Below are 22963 nucleotides of genomic sequence, written 5' to 3' on the forward strand. Positions count from 1 at the left end.
CCGGCTAGCCGGTGGTTTTACTTGTGTCAGTGATAAACAATGAAGATACTACACTGTGTTTGGTGCCACGGACTCTACTTGGAGGACAGAAACCTTGCGATGAGGTGACAACCTACTAGTGAGAGGGCATGAGTGTGGTGGAGGCGGTTTATGTTAGCACAGATGGCTGCCGGTGCTACGCCAGATGGTGAGTTGAGCATCGTTTGGTGGGTTCACGACGCTTCTCTCCCAAAGCAAGCCTGGGGATCCACTGAGTGCATGGTTTTCGTATGGGAAACACTAAATTCGTCACAAACGCTTATTTTAGTGGTGGTGGGAGGAAAAATTCCCTAAATTTAGGGAATTTCCCTAGATCTAAGGAGTTTTTATCCCCCATCCTACTAAAAAAATACGCGAATGTGACGGATTTCGTGTCCCTCACCTGAAACCCCGCATTCCCACCAGGTCCCCAGGCTTGTATGGGGGGGAGGGGGGAGTATGGGCAAACACTAGAATTTTACCCAAAATATGACTACTTTTTTAGTGGAGTTAGTTTTTTTTCTGCGCAAACCAATAAAAAACCTACTTTTAGGGGGGTACATATATCAGGAGTACTACGGTTCCCCGTAGCACACTCTGCCCTTCACACCCGTTTTCCATGCAAGCGAGCGAGCGAGTGAGGTTTCTCTCTCAATAGTCACAAACTATTTTTAAACTACATTAGTAAAAAGTGGCGGACAAATACAGCCACCTGTTTTAGGGTGGTTAGTGATGGTAGTGAAAAGGCATATACATACATTTATTTTGGTGGCAGCGGCAGCGGAAGCGGCCATTGGGAGGTGAGCAGTTTTGCCAATGATCCAACTCTTGGTTAGTGATTAGCCCACGCATGTGAGACCAGGTCCACCACACATGGTTATTTTTTTATTTTTAAGAACATGTGCTTTTACCTAATACTATACTCAGCACGGCAGCCGTTGGGCTGCGTGTTCTAAAAAAAAAAAAATCATTCAAGTTCGATTTTTTCACCCAATATATGATGACTTCGTAAATCAGAAAGGTATTATTCTAGTGTTTGCCCAGTTAATATACTGGAGGAGTAGGCGTGGTCTGTGGAGCACAAGGGACATATATTCCATATTGTTTATACCTCAATGTATTCAGGTTAATCTAATGAGTATCAGAAATTGTCTAAAAAATATGTTCAAATTGGAATAATAACATGTAGAGTTGACTGGGGGAAGAAATTTGCTAAATTAAAGAGAGATCTGCTGTACATGCTATTTTATTCAGACAGATTTGGATACCTTAGTGTGATACTTAGACATCTACACTCCATGATAACATAATATTTCATCTAATTCATAGCAGCAGAAAATTATATAAAGAAAATAGGGAAAAAATTTTCCCCATATTTTGGGGGAAGAAGTTTGCCCACATTGTGTTATACATTTCCATGCAAATTTATTGCTCTAAATTGTTAAAATTTATACCCCATAGTCTGGGGAAGATATTTCCCCATGAGGGGAAAACTTTTCCACTCCTTAAATGCATTCTAGAAAATACCTAGGCCTGTTGTGACATACATAAATATAAAGGTGACCTTTTATAATTAATTAAACTTGTGCCAACAAAAAAAATTCCTTCATTCTTTTTTTTTCAAGTCAATGAAAAGTATAGGGTTGCACCGATTAATCGGTAAGTAATTGGCCTAATCAGCCACTTTGCCGATTAATCGGTGATCGGCCTTCTGACCGATTAATCGGGGCCGATTAGTAATTTTTCTTCTCTTTCATAATACAATGTACAGTCGGCTATAGAGAGTAGTGTCACACTGTCCAGTAAGTTTTGTTCAGAAAGCGACATCTGGCAACCCCTCCACGCGACATGAAAAATATTACATCCAATCGAAATCGTACTGTTGTGGTGATCGGTGGTCACAGGTGCACTCTCCATAATTTTAAGATAGATATTTATCAAAAGTGCCCCGTCGCTAACGCTTAATAAATATTTTTTCTTTAGGCTCTGTCGCTACATTTTGACACGAGCTTTTAGTTTCGTTCAAATTTAGTCAAGAGCAACTCTAAGTTGTTTATCAAACTATGATACATTTAAAAATATACTGCACTTATTAGGGGAGATTGTTATGCCTTTTAACTAAAAACAAAAAATTCCTGGCAGCCGAGATCTTGTTCTTTATAAAAAAAATTATACGTAATAATAGGCTATAAACGTTCACATGATGGCGTCGTCGACCGCGGGCCTTGGCTGGAGCAGCGGTATTCTATTAAAGCCCTTATGTCCGCAGGCACTGCAGTTGAGCTGTCACGTCAGTGGCTGTGGAAACATATAATTTTTAATACCTTAAAAAATAGGAGAGAGAGAGAGAGAGAGAGAGAGAGAGAGAGAGAGAGAGAGAGACTGGGTGGGGACGGGAGGCATGTCCATCAGCGACAAGGGGTCAGCTAGTCAGCGACACACACACACACACACACACATTCACAAAATAGAAATGAAGAAGAAAGAAGGAAATGGAACGAGCTACTAGCAGAGGCGAAGGAGAAGAATAATGAAAGATCTGTGGAAGAAAAGGAGATATTTTTTTGGAGAATAGTAGGGGACCGAGTCAGAAAGTGGTACACAAGAGAGAGGATAAAGAAGAACGAAAGTTAGAAAAGATAGATAAGAGTAAATGTTTAAGAGTGATGTATACAAATGTAGATGGATTAATAACTAGTAAATTGGAACTGCAAGATTTCATAAAGGAGAAAGAACCAATGATCGTATGCTTAACGGAAACCAAACTGAACGAAGCTATTAAATTAGAGATAAATAAAAACTATGATATATGGAGGAAAGATAGAATGGGCAAAGAGGTGGAGGATGATAATGACAAAAAGGAGTTAACAGTGAAAGTGGTAGAATACGGTGAAGGTAAAGCTGAAATTGCAGTAAATGTGGAAACCAAAAACAAGGAAAGGTTGACAATTATAACCGCATATGTACCACCTAGAACAAACTCATGGTGTAAGGAAGAACACGACACTATGATCAATGACACTATACGGAGTTTAAGCAAAATGCTAAAGGAAGACAAAAAAGTTATGCTAGTTGGTGACTTCAATTGTAAAGAGATTGACTGGGAGACATTCGAGAGTAATAGTGGAGATAACGATGGGAGATAGATTCCTAAGATTGATGATGTAGAATCTTATGATACAAAGAGTGAATGAACATACAAGATATAGAAGTGACGATGAACCGGCAAGACTGGACCTAGTACTAACAAAAGGAATATACATCAAGGATGAACTAAGGTATGGATGTCCACTGGGCAAGAGTGATCATGTAACCATAGAGATTGATACAGAAGTGGAGGTTACTAAAGAGGACGAATCTTACAAATCAAACAGGCTAAACTATATTAAGGCAGACATGGAAAACCTTCGGAAGTTTTACGAGAAAGTGGAATGGGATGAGTTACTGAGAAAAAATAAAGTACAGTCATCCCCCCGGTTCGCGGTATTATTTCTCCGGACTTGGTAGCGATCTGAAATGCGCCGAAAACGGGAATCTATAACTATACTAACTGTACAAGAAAAGTATGATATCTTTATGGAAGCCTATAACACTTGTGTCAAAAAATATGTACCTGTATATAGACCCAAAGTTAAGGGTAGGAAGGATTGGTTTAATGCCAAATGTGCAAACGCAAAAGAAAAAAGGGACAAAGCATGGAAAAGACTAAAAAGAAGGAAGAATTAAAGAAACAAAGAAGACTTCAGAATGGCGAGAAATGAATATGTGAAAATAAGGAAAGAAGAAGAAAAGGGATATGAGAAGGATATTGTGGAAAAATGCAAAGAACAGCCCAAGTTGTTTTACAGATTTATAAATGGGAAGACTAAACCGAAAGAAACAATAGAAAGACTGAGAGACGGGAATGTGGAAGTCAATGACCCTAAAGGTATGGCAGAGTTATTAAATAGAAAATTCCAGCAAGTCTTTACCAAAGAAACAATCTTTATTGCGCCACAAGAGAATAAAATAGAAGTTCATATGGAAGAGATTATGGTAAACAAAGAAGAGATCTATAAATTACTGGGAGAACTAGAAGAGGGAAAAGCAGTAGGACCGGATGGAGTTTCTGGGTATATTTAAAAAAATGTAGAGATGAATTAATTGTTCCAATATACGACATCATAAGATGCTCAGTAGCAACAGGTACAGTGCCCAATGAGTGGAGAAGGGCTGAAGTGGTCCCCATATATAAAAGTGGAAGGAAAGATGAACCTTCAAACTACAGACCCATATCCCTGACAAGTGTTTTGTGCAAAATATGTGAGAAAATAATAAAGAAGCAGTGGACTAAATTTCTAGAAGAGCATAAGTTAATTACCAGCAAACAATATGGATTTCAAAAGGGCCGATCATGTGTTACAAACTTACTCAGTTTTTACTCAAGAGTGACAGACAGAACTCAGGAAAGGGATGGATGGGTTGATTGTATTTATCTAGATTTGAAAAAGGCCTTTGACAAAGTTCCACATACAAGACTATTATGGAAACTGGAAAATAAAGGAGGATTGAAAGGAAATATGAAAAAATGGATGGCAAGCTACCTAATGGGAAGGGTGATGAGAACTGTGGTCAAGGACATAAAATCAGAATGGAGAAATGTAGAAAGCGGAGTACCACAGGGTTCAGTATTAGCACCGATAATCTTCCTGGTATATGTAAATGACATGGCTGAAGGAATTAATAGCTACATAAACCTGTTTGCTGACGACGCTAAATTACTAAAACATATAAGAAACAAAGAAGATTGTGAAATATTGCAAGAAGACCTATACAAAATTTGGAAATGGAGTATGGATTGGGAGATGGAATTTAATGTGAAAAAATGTCATGTTATGGAAATGGGTAAAAGTGAAACAAGACCAATCTGGATATACAAAATGGGAAATGGTGAAACATTAAAAAAAGTGCATGAAGAGAGAGACCTGGGAGTAGTGATGAGGGATGATAATCAACCAGAGAGTCATATAAATCGGATCTTTATAGACACATATAACTTGGTGAGAAATATTGGAGTAGCATTTAACTACATGGACAAGGACATGATGAGAAGGCTAATCACTACCATGATTAGACCAAAATTAGAATATGCAGAGGTAGTGTGGTCCCCCCATAAGAAGAAGCATATAAAGAAACTAGAAAGAATACAGAGGATGGCATCAAAAATGGTCCCAGAGTTGGAGGGATTAATATACGAGGAAAGATTGAAGGAAATGAACTTAACAACACTGGAACAAAGAAGAGAAAGGGGAGACCTAATCCAAATTTATAAATTATTAAACAAAATAGATGAAGTAGATAATGAAGAACTGCTACTAACAGAAGGAAACATAAGCAGAAATACAAGAGGACACAGTAAAAAATTGAGAAAGGGGAGATGCTTGAGAGACACAAAGAAGTATAGCTTCCCGCAAAGAAATGTGGAGGTTTGGAACAGTCTGAGCGAGGATATAGTATCAGCGAGGAGTGTGCAAAGCTTTAAAGATAAGTTGGACAAATGCAGACACGGAGACGGGACCACACGAGCATAATGCCCAGGCCCTGTAAAACTACAACTAGGTAAATACAACTAGGTACAACTAGGTAAATACACGTATTTATACTTCGATATTACGTAATCTTCACGGAGAAATAATTTTTGATTTTTTATGATCTGAATTGTCTTTGAGGCTTTATAGTGACGGGAATTAAGGCTGCGAGTTAAACAGACCCTCAAGCCTATTTGCTGTTTGATGGTAAGGAGCATTAGTCACTGCCTGCCTCTGTGAAGGACAGCATTGCACGCGGTATTTTCAAAGTTTAATAAGAAAAAGTGTTTCAGACTGTTCGTGATGTTTTACCTCGCCATCATCATCATCATGTAGAAGACATTCATTATCGCATTTCTAAATTGAAGTCACGTAATCTGGTATATTTCTAACTACATTATATTATAATATGATATTATACAATATTATAATTTCACGGTCACACATGCACACACGGTACACACTGAAACGCGTCACTAACATCGCCAGTGAATGCGTCACCGTGGTATAGTTGCCAGATACCACCACCAGGCCAAACATTCTGAAAACCGTGACACTACTCTCTATCGTCGACTGTACATAACACAATATTAATAATGTTAATGTGAGGATGGTGATGTTGAAAAAAACTCTGATACCTTTCCACAGCATTAATTTCAAACAAGTCCCTATGTTAAGTCAGTACTCAGTACTCACTAGATCGTCCCCACAAAACTCGTGAAGCCACTGTGATTTAGCCTTTCAGTCTTCCACTTCTCACTGGAACACCTTCCACCGCTGTAAGAGTTTTACCGTTTACCCATCTTGCAAGTGTTAAGTTCGTATAGCATTGTTATGTCACTACTTGAGCACTAGATCATCCCAACAAAACTTATATGAATTTTTAGAAATAATATGTGGAACGTCACCAGCTAACATAATACAGGCAACATGCTCACTGAGACACACTGACTGACTGACAGACAAATGATAGCCTGTGGCGTGGGTCTCAAAGACTCTCACCGAGTTTCACTGTACTGGACTGGACACGTTTAGATACAGACTTCGTACGGTACGCTAATACCATTTTCAATTCTTCCTAATCGAGGGACATTATTCACCTTTTTTATCACTGTAGCTTCATAAAGTTATTTCATATTAATATGCAGTAATCATACTGTATATTTTGTACTAATAAAATAAATCAAAACATGCATTTTTTTAGTTTAGAAGTAAGCAAACACAGTGTAACAGATAGTAAATTAGTAGAAGACTTGAGAGATTGATAAACTTTCTGTACACTACCATTTATAGTAGCATCTAGGATCACCACAAGAACGAGAAAACTGGCAAATTCTAACATATTAAAACCAGGATGTTTCCACAAAGCAAGGCTAAATTATAAATAACAAATTACTAGAAGTATTTGCTCTCCATAAAGGAGATGACAGTTGGGCAGTAAACAAAGTTGTAAACAAGAGGGTTACGGTATTTCTTTAACTCTGTGCTACCAATGTCCAGTAACTAATGAAGATTAATCACATTTACAATTTCTAAATAATCGGCCGATTATTGGTTACTGATTAATCAGTAATCGGCCGAATTGCTAATTGGTGCAACCCTAGAAAAGTACACGATTATCCTTTCGTTTTGCTTTATACTAACACTTGTGACTTTGTGTTTTACTTTCAGTCATTATATACTGGTGTATATATATATATATATATATATATATATATATATATATATATATATATATATATATATATATATATATATATATTTTTTTTTATCTGGCCTCAACTCTCAGAAGGCTTATGGACCTGATGGAGTGCCTCCTATTGTCCTTAAAAACTGTGCTTCTGTGCTGACACCCTGCTTGGTCAAACTCTTTCGTCTCTACCTATCAACATCTACCTTTCCTTCCTGCTGGAAGTATGCCTTTGTACAGCCTGTGCCTAAGAAGGGTGACCATTCCAATCCCTCAAACTACCGCCCTATAGCTTTACTTTCCTGTCTATCTAAATCTTTTGAATCAATCCTTAACGGAAGATTCAAAGCACCTTCCACTTCTAACCTTCTATCTGATCGCCAGTATGGATTCCATGAGGCGTTCTACTGGCAATCTTCTTGCTCTTAACTGACTCTTGGTCATCCTCTCTTAGCCGTTTGGTGAAACTTTCTCTGTTCGCTAGACATATTGAAAGCCTTCGATAGAGTCTGGCACCAGTCTTGCTTTCTAAACTGCCCTCTTTGGATTCTATCCTCTCTCTGTTCCTTTATCTCCAGTCTCCTTTCCCGTTCTATCTCTGCGGTGGTACGGTCACTGCTCTTCCTAAACCTGTCAACAGTGGCGTTCCACAGGGCTCTGTCCTATCTCCCACTCTCTTCCTGTTATTCACCAATGGCCTACTTTCAACAACAAACTGTCCTGTCCACTCATACGCTGACGACTCCACTCTGCATTATTCAACTTCTTTCAATAGAAGACCATCACAACAGGAAGTACACGACTCCAGACTGGAGGCTGCAGAACGCTTAACCTCAGACCTTGCTATCATTTCCGATTGGGGCAGAAGGAACCTTGTGTCCTTCAATGCCTCAAAAACTCAATCTCTCCACCTATCAACTAGACACAATCTTCCAAACACCTATCCCCTATTCTTCGACAACACTCAGCTTCTTCTTCTTCTTCTTTTCTTTTTTTTTTTTTTTTACAGCTATGGAGACAGTGCAAGGGCGTAATAAAAAAAAAAAAATAAAAAAAAAAAAAAGGCCCGCTACTCACTGCTCCAGAACAGAGGTTAAAGGAGTGTTCAAAATCAGAGGTCAATTTTGGGAGGAGAGGTGTCCTGATACCCTCCTCTTGAAAGAGTTCAAGTCATAGGCAGGAGGAAATACAGATGAAGGAAGATTGTTCCAGAGTTTACCAGCGTGAGGGATGAAAGAGTGAAGATGCTGGTTAACTCTTGCATAAGGGGTTTGGACAGTATAGGGATGAGCATGAGTAGAAAGTCGTGTGCAGCGGGGCCGCGGGAGGGGGGGAGGCATGCAGTTAGCAAGTTCAGAAGAGCAGTCAGCATGAAAATATCGATAGAAGATAGAGAGGCAACATGGTGGCGGAATTTGAGAGGTAGAAGACTATCAGTATGAGGAGGAGAGCTGATGAGACGAAGAGCCTTTGATTCCACTCTGTCAAGGAGAGTTTTCAGTTGAGATTTTGAGTTAAGGATAGACCGAGGATGTTTAGTGTTGAGGAAGGTGATAGCTGGGTGTTATCAAAGAATAGGGGATAGTTGTTTGGAAGATTTTGTCGAGTGGATAGGTGGAGAAACTGTGTTTTTGAGGGGTTGAAGGGCACCAGGTTCCTCTTGCCCCAATCGGAAATAATAGTAAGGTCTGAGGCTAAGTGTTCTGCAGCCTTGAGCCTTGAGTCTTGAGTCATTAAGTTCCTGTAGGGTGGGTCTTCTATTAAAAGAAGTTGAGTAATGCAGAGTGGAATCATCGGCGTAGGAATGGATAGGACAGTTCGTTTTGGAAAGAAGATCATCAATGAACAACAGAAAGAGAGTGGGAGATAGGACAGAACCCTGTGGGACACCACTGTTAATAGGTTTAGGGGAAGAACAGTGACCATCTACCACAGCAGAAATAGAATGGTCAGAAAGGAAACTGGAGATAAAGGTACAGAGAGAAGGATAGAAACCGTTGGAGGGTAGTTTGGAAAGCAAAGATTTGTGCCAGACCCTATCAAAAGCTTTTGATATGTCCAGCGCAATAGCAAAGGTTTCACCGAAACGGCTAAGAGAGGATGACCAAGAGTCAGTTAGGAAGGCAAGGAGATCACCAGTAGAACACCCCTTGCGGAACCCATACTGGCGATCAGATAGAAGGTCAGAAGTGGAAAGGTGCTTTTGAATCTTCTGGTTAAGGATTGATTCAAAAGCTTTAGATAGACAAGAAAGTAAAGCTATAGGAAGGTAGTTTGAGGGATTGGAACGGTCACCCTTCTTAGGCACAGGCTGTATGAAGGCATACTTCCAGCAGGAAGGAAAGGTAGATGTTGACAGGCAGAGGCGAAAGAGTTTGACCAGGCAGGGTGACAGCACGGAAGCACAGTTTTTAAGGACAATAGGAGGCACTCCATCAGGTCCATAAGCCTTCTGAGGATTGAGGCCAGAGAGGGCATAGAAAACAAAATTTGGAAGAATTTTAATAACAGGCATAAAGGAGTCAGAGGGGGGATGAGTAGGAGGAATATGCCCAGAATCGTCCAAGGTGGAGTTTTTAGAAAAAGTTTGAGAGAAGAGTTCAGCCTTAGAGATAGATGAGACGGCAGTGTTGCCGTCAGGACTGAGGAGTGGAGGGAAAGATGAAGAAGTGAAGTTGGAGGAGATGTTTTTGGCTAGATGCCAGAAGTCATGGGAAGAGTTAGAGAAAGCAAGGTTTTGGCATTTTCTATTAATGAAAGAGTTTTTGGTTGGTCGGAGAATAGATTTGGCACGATTCCGGGCAGAAATGTAAAGTTCATAATTAGCATTAGTTTGAAGGCTCTGGTACCTTTTGTGAGCTGCCTCTCTATCATTGACAGCACGAGAACAAGCGTGATTAAACCAAGGCTTTTTAGCGTGAGAAGTAGAGAAAGAACGAGGAATGTATGCCTCTATTCCAGAGACAATCACCTCTGTGATGCGCTGGGCACACACAGAGGGGTCTCTATCCTGGAAGCAGTAATCATTCCACGGGAAATCGGAAAAGTACATCCTCAGGTCGTCCCACCGAGCTGAAGCAAAATGCCAGAAGCATCGCCTCTTCGGTGGGTCCAGAGGATGTACAGGAGCAATAGAACAGGATGTCACCTTCTTCAACACTAAACATCCTCGGTCTATCCATAACTCAAAATCTCAGCTGGAAACTTCATATATCCTCTCTTGCTAAATCAGCTTCCTCGAGGTTGGGCGTTCTGTATCGTCTCCGCCAATTCTTCCCCCCCACGCAGTTGCTATCCATATACAGGGGCCTTGTCCGCCCTCGTATGGAGTATGCATCTCACGTGTGGGGGGGCTCCACTCACACAGCTCTTCTGGACAGAGTAGAGTCTGAGGCTCTTCGTCTCATCAGCTCTCCTCCTCCTACTGATAGCCTTCTACCTCCTAAATTCTGCCACGATGTTGCTTCTCTTTCTATCTTCTACCGATATTTCCACGCTGACTGCTCTTCTGAACTTGCTAACTGCATGCCTCCTCCCCTCCCGCGGCCCCGCTGCACACGACTTTCTACTCATGCTCATCCCTACACTGTACAAACCCCTTATGCAAGAGTTAACCAGCATCTTCACTCTTTCATCCCTCACGCTGGTAAACTCTGGAACAATCTTCCTTCATCTGTATTTCCTCCTGCCTACGACTTAAACTCTTTCAAGAGGAGGGTATCAGGACACCTCTCCTCCCGAAATTGATCTTTCTTTCGACCACCTCTTTTAATTCTTTTTTGGGAGCAGCGAGTAGCGGGCTTTTTTTATTATTGTTTTCTTTTTTTGTGCCCTTAAGCTGTCTCCTTTGTTGTAAAAAAAAAAATATATATATATATATATATATATATATATATATATATATATATATATATATATATATATATATATATATATATATATATAGTAAAACCCCGATTATCCGAAATGGAAGGGGGGAAGCCTCTTTCGGATAAGCCGATTTTTCGGATAATCCGGATTTATGGCCGCCATTTTGATCGCCGCCAGTTTGATCGGTGGCATTGTAGAAAGAAGTGAGGTCGAAGCACAGGTAGAACGCGATGCGACTGCCCAGTGTGAAGTGTGTGACGCGACTGCCGCCGACTGACGATGTAAACAATGAAACCAAACAAACACGCCACGCTAAACATCGTGCATCGTGCAGGTGGAGACACAGTATGATGACTCATATTATCGCCAACTCGTATGTTGGAAGGGAATGTGGCATGGAGTGGAGAGGGAGTCGTGTTTGTGTCGTTGTCTTGAGAGTACGGTGAGAGTAGTCGTGCAGTAGTTTGTTCGTTTCACGCACTCCACGCCCTTGCTGGGGCGAAGGTATGGACGTGGTGTTGTTGATAGTTTGTTTCATGTTTTTGTCTAATACATTGATCTATTCGTTACAAGCTATTTCGCAATACGTATTAGAAAGCATATTCATTTTAACTGTTCTTATCAATTTTAAATGTGTTAATATAGTACATATGTAGTTACTTTTATTTATTTTTGATGTTTTATAACGTTTTAGTATAGAAAAAATTTTTAACTGCATTATCCAGATCAATTTCGGATAATCCGTTTTCGGATAATCCGCTTTGATAATCGGGTTTTACTGTATATATATATATATATATATATATATATATATATATATATATATATATATATATATATATATATATATATATATATATATATATATATATATATATAATCATTCAACAGTAAACATCATTCAGCAGCAAGCATCATTCAGCAGTAAGCATCATTCAGCAGTCATACATCAATAAACATCATTCAACAGTAAACACTATTGCTATACAAATTTAATTTTCTTGTCATAGCTACACCTTCTTTATGAGTTCATTTTCCTTTACATCATCAAATTTGTAGGCACCATTCTTTAACCAGTTAGGGGAACCAGGCCCCATGAAGATGTACTCAATGTCTGTCATGTGTTTATCCTCCACTGGTGGTCACTGCCATGTTATCTGTTCTGGCATGGAGGAGAGGATCTTGTGGGCTTGAGTCATTTCAAGGGTATAAAAAAGGTAACAAATGTTAAAAAAAAAGCCCGCTAAAAAGAGTTAGAGGAGTGGCCGAAAAATAAGTCAATTTTGGGAGGAGAGGTGTTCTGATACCCTCCTGTTGAAAGAGTTCAAGTCGTAGGCAGGAGGAAATACAGAGGAAGGAAGATTGTTCCAGAGTTTACCAGCATGAGGGATGAAAGAGTGAAGATGCTGGTTAACTCTTGCATAAGGGATTTGGACAGTAAAGGGATGAGCTTGAGTAGAAAGTTGTGTGTGGCGAGGCCGCGGGAGCGGGGGAGGCTAGCAGTTAGCAAGTTCAGAAGAGCAGTCAGCATGAAAATATCTATAGAAGATAGAAAGAGAGGCAACTTGGCGGCGAAATTTAAGAGGTAGAAGACTATCAGTAAGAGGAGGAGAGCTGATGAGACAAAGAGCCTTCGACTCCACTATGTACAAGAGAGCTGTGTGAGTGGAGCCCCGCTACATGTGAGTTGCATAATCCATATGAGGGTGGACAAGGCCCCTGTAAATGGATAGCAACTGTGCAGGGGAGAAACTTAATTTCAACTTTGTTTACTGACAATTTTTCATCATCACTGAAAAGTTTCGTTACTTTTCCCCAGTATTACTGTTTCTTTGGTTCAGTATAAAGCACAGCAAAATATTTATTTAAGGAATCATCACCAATTTTCACTGATGTTGCTGCATCTCAGTCTTCAGTGGATTTCGACCTTTCAACGTCTGTCTCACCAGTAGCCTCATGTCCATCTTCATTGTCACTCCTTGGCGACATCCTGCCCAAGCTCACATCCAAAGATGAGCCACGAGAATCTACTGAACAATAGCTCCCCCCTGATATGCTTGATGAATCATTATCATCAGCAGCATTATTTCTTCCCATTTTCTGCGCTGTGGCCTTTTTTTTCCCTGTTGTTTCTTCTTCTCTGCTTCTCTGCTTTTCTTCTTCTCTGCTTTCTGTTTCTTCTGATCTTTTTCCTTTTGTGCCTTCTCTCTTTCCTCAGTGCTGCTTATAACTTCCTTGTGTGTTAGAACTGCGGCTCCTTGTCCTAACACTCTGTGAGCACAAGGTTTCTTGGCCTGATGGGGACATTGTCAGTCAGATAAGATTTGTTCCATGGACTTTTTGGCCTGTACAACTTTGCCAATTGCCTCTGCAAGTTCTTGAAGACTGTGAAGGTGCAGACAGCATGACTGACTATGCTGACACACTTTTGGAAGATCTTCAGATGAAACTGTGTAATCAGACTTTGTGGATGAACAAGGGGAGGGATTTGTTACAGTGGGCAAAGGTGTACTTGTCCTCATGAGGGGTCTACTGACACTTGGCGTTGAATTACTGGGCATGATGGCCATCTCTGTGTCCTCTTCTCGAGCAGGTGGTACAATAGGAATGCCCTCCTCATTCTCATGTCTGCCGGCATGGATCCACCGATTGTATGCTTCCACCTTTGACCTACTGCTCGAGCTGTGATTCATCAAATTTGGTTCTGTCAATTGGGAAGACTCCAGTAGAAGAAAAACTTTTGCATACATTCTCCTCAGACAAACCTTTGTTCTACACAGAGGTAAGGAGTTGAACAAATTTCGCTCTGGAGACTGGCTCACGTGATGTATGCTCGTATAGTGTGAGTGCCTGGTCATGATAGGTCTTCAGAGGTCCAAAACACACTTTGTCTAAGGGCTGTAGCACATCAGTGCAGTGAGGAGGCAGGAGAACAATACTGATGTGTGGCTAACGTGACCGTCAAGAATCAAGAGAATCAGCCTTTTATCCTTTGTCAGTTCTATTAATTTGACAAAAAGTTCGTGGAATACTTTAGCAGTCATCCACCCACTGTCACTTACACAGTAAATAGTTTGATTTGGGGTTGTTCCTGAATCCCCAATCCTCTGCTGCATCAGCCGTTTTCCCTTAAAAACAATGCAGGGAGGCAGAGCAGAGCCATCAGCACAGATGGTTGCTAATACAGTTATATTCTGCCTTCCAGAGCTGGCAGTCACTCTTAATTGTTTGCTGTCCAATAACCCCTAGTGTGTGTGTCTTTGAAGAATGAATAGGAAACGGCGTTTCATCTAGGTTGTAGATGTGGCCAGGCTTGTCCTGTAGCTGAAGGTTCTGTAACTCCTTCTCAATCACATCATAAAAACTGTTAATGATGAAAGGATCACTTGTCCTTTCCTTTCTGTCCACGTGCATGAATGTACCCTTTATAAGCCGCAATTTGTGGCATTTCATGAAGCTGTGGGCCCATTCAGTTCCTGGGTAAATGTCTTTAAACTGGTTAGGAACACTGTTTTCATTGATGTACTCCGCAACGAGGCTATGCATTTCACCAAGACTGGGTCCCTGTCCCAGTCTGATTATTTCAGTAAAGCAGCCAGCTTTTAATGATCTTCTTTCCATAACAAACTGTCCTGTCCACTCATACGCTGACAATTCCACTCTGCATTATTCAACTTCTTTCAATAGAAAACCATCCCAACAGGAAGTACACGACTCCAGACTGGAGGCTGCAGAACGCTTAACCTCAGACCTTGCTATCATTTCCGATTGGGGCAGAAGGAACCTTATTTCCTTCAATGCCTCAAAAACTTGATTTCTCCACTATCAACTCAACACAATCTTCCAAACACCTATCCCCTATTCTTCGACAACACTCAGCCGTCACCTTCTTCAGCACTAGATATTCTCGGTCTATCCTTAACTCAAAATCTCAACTGGAAACTTCACATCTCCTCACTCACTAAATCAGCTTCCTCGAGGTTGGGCGTTCTGTATCGTCTCCGCCAGTTCTTCACCCCCGCACAGTTGCTATCCATTTACAGGGGCCTTGTCCGCCCTCGTATGGAGTTTGCATCTCGCGTGTGGGGGGGCTCCACTCACACAGCTCTATTGGACAGAGAGGAGTCTAAGGCTCTTTGTCTCATCAGCTCTCCTCCTCTTACTGATAGTCTTCTACCTCTCAAATTCCAACGCCATGTTGCCTTTCTTTCTATCTTCTATCGATATTTTCACGCTGACTGCTCTTCTGAATTTGCTAACTGCATGCCTCCACCCCTCATGCGGCCCCGCCACACATGACTTTCTACTCAAGCTCATCCCTTTACTGTCCAAATCCCTTACACACGTGTTAACCAACATCTTCACTCTTTCATCCCTCACGCTGGTAATCTCTGGAACGATCTTCCTTCATCTGTATTTCCTCCTGCCTATGACTTGAACTCACTCAAGAGGAAGGTATCAGGACATCTCTTCTCACGTAATTGACTGCTCTTTCGGCAACCTCTTTGGATTCTTTACTGGAGCAGCAAGTAGCGGGCTTTTTTTTATTGTTTCCTTTTTTGTGTGTGCCCTTGTGCTGTTTCCTTTGCTGTAAAAAAAAAAAAAAAATGCATAAATTCAGTGGTGGGCACGGTTCCACTAATCTGCTAATGCTAATTAGTGAAGCTAACTTTTTCGTGAGCTGACTAGCGTTTTCGCTAACTTTGGAAACAGTTTGCAGACCAATTAGCTTCCACTAAATGTAGCGCCTCCTCCGCTAACTTCAAGTCCACTAAAAATTTGTTATAGGTTTGTTGTTGTCCGCACCAGTTGAGTCATATAGCGCAGTAGTTCCAGGGCTTCCACTTTTGGGTAAATTGCGTGTTAATAAAGTAGGGTAATTGGACAATTATTAGGGAAATGTTTTGGTATTTTAGGGTAAGTCATCTTTCATTCCTGCAATGCTAGATTCATGTTCATTTATAAGGAATAAATAAATAAAGTGTATGTTGAATTTAATTTGTTATGTGTACATCTTTATCATTTTCTGATTTTGGCATGCCATACCTTCCTGGAAAGCTCCATATCTAAACTACAATATATTGAAATTTCACATCACTAGGTTTGTTTTTAAGGGTTTTAGAGCCAAAATACTAAACCGAAGCTAAATCCATATAAAAATGTTAGTGGTTAGCGTTAGCTTCCACTAATTTATTTATCAGTTTAGTGGTTTAGCGTAAGTGAAGCTAACTTTTAAGTTAGTGGATTACCAGTTAGCGAAGCCAACTTTTCAGTTAGTGGTGCCCACCACTGCATAAATTGAACTCAAACACATCTGATTGTCTAAGCACACAAGGAGGGGTGATACATGACATCAGCTGTCTCAAAACAATTGTCTGGTCTGCATAGGAGTAGTAGGATGACTGCCTCAGTGCACTGGCATTGAGCCCAGGAAATCCCATGGTGCAGTATGGAGGCATCTGAGAGGCTGGCTCTGGGAGAGCAGGCAGCTAAATCACTGACTGCAACAATAATTTGTCCCAGCTTTGAATGAACCCTGAAGCTCCAACACCATGAACAGAAAGGATGCAAAATACAAGAGAATGGAAGAAGGAATAGGATAAGAAAAATATACTAAAGAAAGGAAGGAAAAGAATGATTAGATTAATATATAACACCACAAATTTGCTTTGATATTTCATAATGCAAATCTAGTAATATAAGTTTTTATTATATAGAAAGCATTTCTTGCAGGATTTGACAGCATTCTCCCAAGAAAACTTTGACCCTAAGGAGTGGATCAATAGTGTGTTTCGCAGTCCGGAAGCACAGCAAAATCGTGATGTGAGTCCCACCTTTGTCATGAGATATGTTTTTACCCAGCACCTTTATGCCTAGTCTCTATAACCCTAATAAAATTATTTTCTCAAATATTTTGATATGTCATATCCTGCATTTTAAGGCTTCAGTAAGGGTGTGGCCACACTGCACGCGGTTTGCTGGGAGGGTAGAGGGCAGCGGGACGCCTATCGGGTCAGAGGCAAAAACAAACATATGTTATCTAATAGGAGTGGCCATACAGGACGCGGGTAATAGGTAAGCTTGGAGGGAACCCGCTACCCGCGTCCTGTATGGCCACTCCTATTAGATAGCATGTGTTTGTTCTTGCCTCTGACCCGCTAGGCATCCCGCTACCATCTACCCTCCCAGCAAACCGCGTGCAGTGTGGCCGCACCCTAATTGTTTGCAAATCACCAGATATTTTGAAAGCATTCAGTAATGGTAATAGCACCCTGCATTATCTTTGAGATAATATTTGTCATATTTACTAATCGCCTTGATATTTGTCCAGCAATATGCATCATCACTTGTCATGCGGCTCCAGCTGGCCATTCAGGAGGTGAACGGTGCTCTGGAGGAGACCAGTCAGCAGGTGGGTGGAGAAATCCTTTTCCCTGTCTCTTTTTAAAAAGATCAATGTTTTTTGATTCAAGGAAAGAGATTTACAAAAGTATAAAAGGAAAGGGAGTAGTCAGGTAGACAGTGGTGGGCACAGTTCCGCTAACTAGTGAAACTAACTTTTTTGTTAGCTGATCAGCGTTTTCGCTAACCTTGGAAACAGTTAGCGAACCAATTAACTTCTGCTAAATGTAGTTCCTCCTCTGCTAACTTTTAACCCTTAAACTGCAGAGGACTAAATGCCGGATATTTTTCCTTTGCGAGTTAATATTATCATTATAATAAAAAGCAAAAATATAAATCTAATAGCATGTCATCAATGAGAAAAATGTAATTTGATGTATTATAGCAGTTCAGAGTGGTACATGAATAATTAGAGCAAATAATAGGCCCTAAATATTCGCACGCTTTCCAAAGTGCGGGAAAAAAGTGACATGTCGGGTAGAATGAGGTGGAGCGCGTGGAAGCGGTGGACATCTGCCCGCGCAGCTTCTCTCTCTCTCTGCATTTGTTTGTTTGTTTTCCTCTCAACACACACACACACACACACACACACATTGGGAGGAAGGGGGGGTGATAAGTTAGGCCTCTCTCTCTCTCTCTCTCTCTCTCTCTCAGGTAATGAACTATAATGTAATGATGTAAAAAAAATCTGATTTACACCATGGACCAAGACAACCGGGGCTTTCCGCACACACACACACACACACCTGTGTGCAAAAGAAGCTTACTGTTACGTATTATATTCAAGTTATAATTCAAAATTTGTAATCTAGTCTGCCTTGACAACCTCCATTTTCTCTTCCACTACCACGTTTTCTATTATGTTATGGTAGATTACTACCCGGCGGGTCAGGAGAGTTTCCAGGCGCCTCCTACATATCCACAAACACTCGAATGATGGCCTTATTGTAAAATTTCAGGCTCTGGTGAAGGTATGACTAAGTTGCCAGCAATCACGAGAACACATTTGAAAGGAAGTGCACCAGGAAAATTCAAAACATACGGCACGAAAATTCATGGTTATATAAGCGATCACAGCATCACGGGATCGGAGAGGCTTGATTATATAAGTGATCACAGCGTCACAGGATCGGAGAGGCTTGATTATTTAAGCGATTGCAGCGTCACGGGATCGGAGAGGCTTGATTATATAAGCGATCACAGCGTCACGGGATCGGAGAGGCTTGATTATATAAGCGATTGCAGCGGTTTAAGGGTTAAAATATTCAGTGGTCGTTTGGTCACCACACATGAAGAATGACATAAAGAAACTTGAAAGGATTGCAACTATGATGGTACCAGAACTGTTAAGTCTGTCATACGAGACTAGATTGGAGGAACTGGACCCACCAACACTGGAAGAAGGAAGAGAAAGAGGAGACCTGATAGTGTTGTATAGGAATACAATTGGAACTAGAAATAGTTAAATACAAATAATTAGATACACACAGATTTGATTCTGATTCTGATTCAGTTCGATAATGCACAGGGCACCAGGGTGGGTGTGTAACACTAATAACACTATAGTATGAGAAAGTTGTTTACATTACGTGAATTAACCAGGAACACAATACTCGCATAAATCGAGAGGTACCTGTACTGTCAAGCTAGACGAAAGCTGCCATCTCTCGCTGAGAAACAGGAGGCATCTGAGGCCCATGTCACCTCAGGCAAGTTCCCCTCACATCACTATCAGGCATACCAGCCGAGTGGCTTAAAACTACCCACATGCTGTCCAGAAGACCTCCTATCAACCCGGACTCTAGATTCTAGGATTAAAGATGAGCTCCGGGAGGGCAGCATGAGCCAATGCAAGATGGTACCACTATAAACACTCGCCTGCGCCAGAACAGGCTGGGCCGACCATCAGGCCCCACCAGGAAGAAGCCTTGGGCTGACCATCAGGATCTACTGGGAAGAAGCCTACCGGCGCAATAGGCCACGATGTAAAAAAAAAATAAATAAATAAATAAATAAAAACATAATAATCTGTAAGGCCAGAGCAGCCCAGCCACACGCTCAACAAGAGAGGCCACACCCAACCCCAAAGGAACATCACGAGACCCACGTGTTCAGATGACTACCAGTGAGGGGTCTCTCCTCCCTCCACTCCTTCCTTTAGGCAAACAGCACATGATTTTAATACTTATTTTGTTGTTCTTAACCCATTGCAGAATAAAGATTCCTACCATGTAATGGGGGGGGGGGGAAGGTGTTGGATAGTTGTAGTTGTCCCCTTGAGCCTTTAGATAGTTAGGTTGTAAGTATGATCGATTTTCCATCAAGAACTAATGTTAACTCCTTCACTCCGGCGACGCCAACATCGGCGTCCGACAGGGTCACCGTATAGAAAGGGTTAGTCCTCTTCTAAACCTCTTAATCCTGTTCCATTTCCTCTTAACCCTTTCCTTGCGCGCAGTGTGGACGCAACTATCCCGTCAGGTGCAGTCGGGCAGCCCAATTGGGGGTCTCTTTTAACCTCTGTATCTCAAAAACTATTCATCACAGCTAAAAACCAAAAAAACATTGGAAAGAGGAGGTCCAGATCTATAGGAGTCGGTTATGTATGCCTCTCTCGCGAACGTACATGCACGTTCAGGGAGTGTTGAATGTTAACGCTTACGTCGGTGCGTGCGTGATGATCAGCCATATTGAGGGAACTGCGGACATTTTTTTTCTTCAGATTCTGGCAAGGGAGTATTGCCAACTGCAATACTTACAACTATTTGGTCAAAGAATCAGTCAGGTGATAGGTGAAGCTATGCAAAAATGCCGCTATATTGGGCAAGAACATCCACCAGTTACTCGTCTGTACATTTGCCACGCTGGGCTGATATGATTTTCCACCAAATTTAGTGAAGAATCCACTCAATTGGCAATCCTGTGTTGTGAGAATTAGTGTTGGAACACTCTCATACGCGGGAGATTTGAGTGCGGGTGGAGGTCGCAGCGGGCGTTTAGCAACACCAGCAAATACGCCTAACGCCTGCTGCAAGCGTTTAGCAATGAAAGGGTTAATGCTCTTCTAAACCTCTTTAAGAGGAAATGGAAGAGGATTAAGAGGAATTTATAGGAGGATTGAGAGGTTTAGAAGAAGATTAATCCTCTTTCATTTCCTCTTGGCCCTTTCCATACTGTGACGCCGACGTCTGTGTCACCGATGGAAAGGGTTAACATCATGATCTGGCACTGCATTTGAATCAGTTGCTGTTTCACCACCACTGCCCTTGAAACATCTTACAATGTACAAAAATTCAGTTTCCTGGGACATATTTCATTATTCATAAATTTAATAGTAATAACAAAAGTAGAAATATCATGCCAGATTACTTTATAAAACAAAATCATTTGAATTTTCAAAACTTTGTTGCTTGCATGGTAAACTAGAATGCTAGTAGCTGCCTAATACCAACAATGGCATCACCAAATATCGTAGTGAGGTTCCACGATGCTGACGCAGGTGTTACTGTACGGAAGGGGTTAAAAACAGTGCTTTCATGCTGACAGTTAGCCTGGTCAATTTTTTTAATATCTCCCCTTCAACATCTATTTCTCTTTCCTCCTGGAAGGTAGTGGTAAAATTGGGGGCATACACTGTTGCTTTGCATGGCCTCAGTGTTCATCTCCATTGCATTTTTCTCTTGAACCATTTTGGGAAAACTCATTATCCCAGGACACAGACACACAGAGCCAGTGGGAAAGAGCAGCGACTAAATTACCGGAAACTCTGAGAGAACATTCTTATGAAGAAGGACTGGAGAAATTGGGACTAACAACATTGGAGAGAAGAAGAGAGAGAGGGGACCTAATAGCATTGTACAGGATACAAGAGGGGTTGGAGAAATTGGACAGGGAAGACCTAGTGATATGTGACAGAAGTGTGACAAGAGGCAATGGTAAGAAATTGAAGAAGAGCGACTAGGAGAGACATCAAGAAATACAGTTTTCCATACAGAAGCATAACAACATGGAACGGACTTGACAAGGAGACTGTGTGTGCAAAAATGATTCATGAATTTAAAGCCAAACTGGATAATAAGCGTTATGGAGACAGGACAGCACGAGCCTAGTACGGCTCTTTTCCTGTATTTCACAACTAGGTAAATACAACTAGGTAAATACATGCAGGTTACCACAGTCTACCTTTCCCAGGTTTCCCCAGGTACAGATTTATTGATCAGCCCAGTAGTGAGAATGAATACCTGGGTGAGCTGCATGCTGACTGCCCAGGCTGGGAGTCGAACCCAGGTCAACAGATATGTAGCTAGGTCCACTAACCACCATAGCTGGGCACGATAACAGAAAACCTTATTCCCGATAACCGATAACTGATAACGTAAAACCTTATCGGTGATAACCGATATTCGTTAATTGGAAACACAAATGTAGGCGATAACTAATAACCGATACCCGATATTAATCCACAATTCCGATGCTAGCTAGCGATAAGTCCGATAGGCGAAAACGATGTTATATTGACATTTCAAATAAAAAACATAGATGAATTCAAATTTTCATTATCTGTATTTTAGAATACTTACAAAACCTGAAAACCACACGTTGACACGTACATATAGACGGTAATACTAGAAACGCCTGAACCGGTGTTGTGTTATTTGGCGTCCCCACCGTCAAAACTGGTCTCTCGTGAACTGCGCATGCTCAGACCAGCAAGCGTAGACCTGTACAGTCTCACAAAGCTTTTTAACCGTAATTAAGAGTTGCTGGAAGGCTGAATCAGACATACAGTACCACTACCACCATCCCTGCTGTTTCTAGAATGACATTCTGTACGAGTTGTATTTATATGTACAGAGTGTCGTTCTAGAAACAGTGAGGATGGTGGTACTGTATATCTGATTCAACCTTCCAGCAACTACTCTCAATGTGTTAAAAAGCTTTGTGAAATTGTACAGGGCTACGCTTACTGGTCTGAACATGCGTAGTTCATGAGAGACCAGTGTTTGTCAACAAAAGCGCCAGCTTTTGATGATGGGACACCAAATAACACAACACCAGGTGCCTTCAATACCATGGCATGCTCACAAACGAATATAGAATATCAAATTTAAGGCAGTGAATAATGATTTTTAGGACAAAGTTTAATGATTTTTCTCTTTGATATATTGATTTTTTTAGTCTAACAAAAAAATAACCTAGTGTTTTAATGTTGATGATCTAAGTATGAAATCTCTTCACCGAAGATTTTCCTTACAACACCGGGCGCCCGGGCCACGCATGAGCAGCAGGGAGGAGACAACGTTTTTTTTTTTTTTTTTTTTTTTTTTTTCTGAGAGGCGGAATAAAATAGCGATTATCGCTAGTTTGGTTACGAAAGTAACGAAGATACCGATATATATTTAAATAAGTAGCGGAT

At 41.0% G+C, this 22963-nt stretch overlaps 1 protein-coding gene across 3 annotated transcripts in view; it reads left to right on the forward strand.

Annotated features, from left to right (window-relative positions):
- Window positions 1-22963, forward strand: part of LOC127005781 (conserved oligomeric Golgi complex subunit 7-like) — a 119793-nt gene that overhangs the window by 1454 nt on the left and 95376 nt on the right. For all 3 annotated transcript variants that reach the window (XM_050874883.1, XM_050874880.1, XM_050874881.1), the window contains exons 2-3: window positions 16879-16968; window positions 17477-17557. In XM_050874883.1, coding sequence (XP_050730840.1) covers window positions 16879-16968; window positions 17477-17557 — 171 coding nt within the window. The remainder of the gene's footprint in view (window positions 1-16878; window positions 16969-17476; window positions 17558-22963) is intronic.

Source organism: Eriocheir sinensis, chromosome 31, assembly GCF_024679095.1.
Source record: "Eriocheir sinensis breed Jianghai 21 chromosome 31, ASM2467909v1, whole genome shotgun sequence".
NCBI lineage: Eukaryota > Metazoa > Arthropoda > Malacostraca > Decapoda > Varunidae > Eriocheir > Eriocheir sinensis.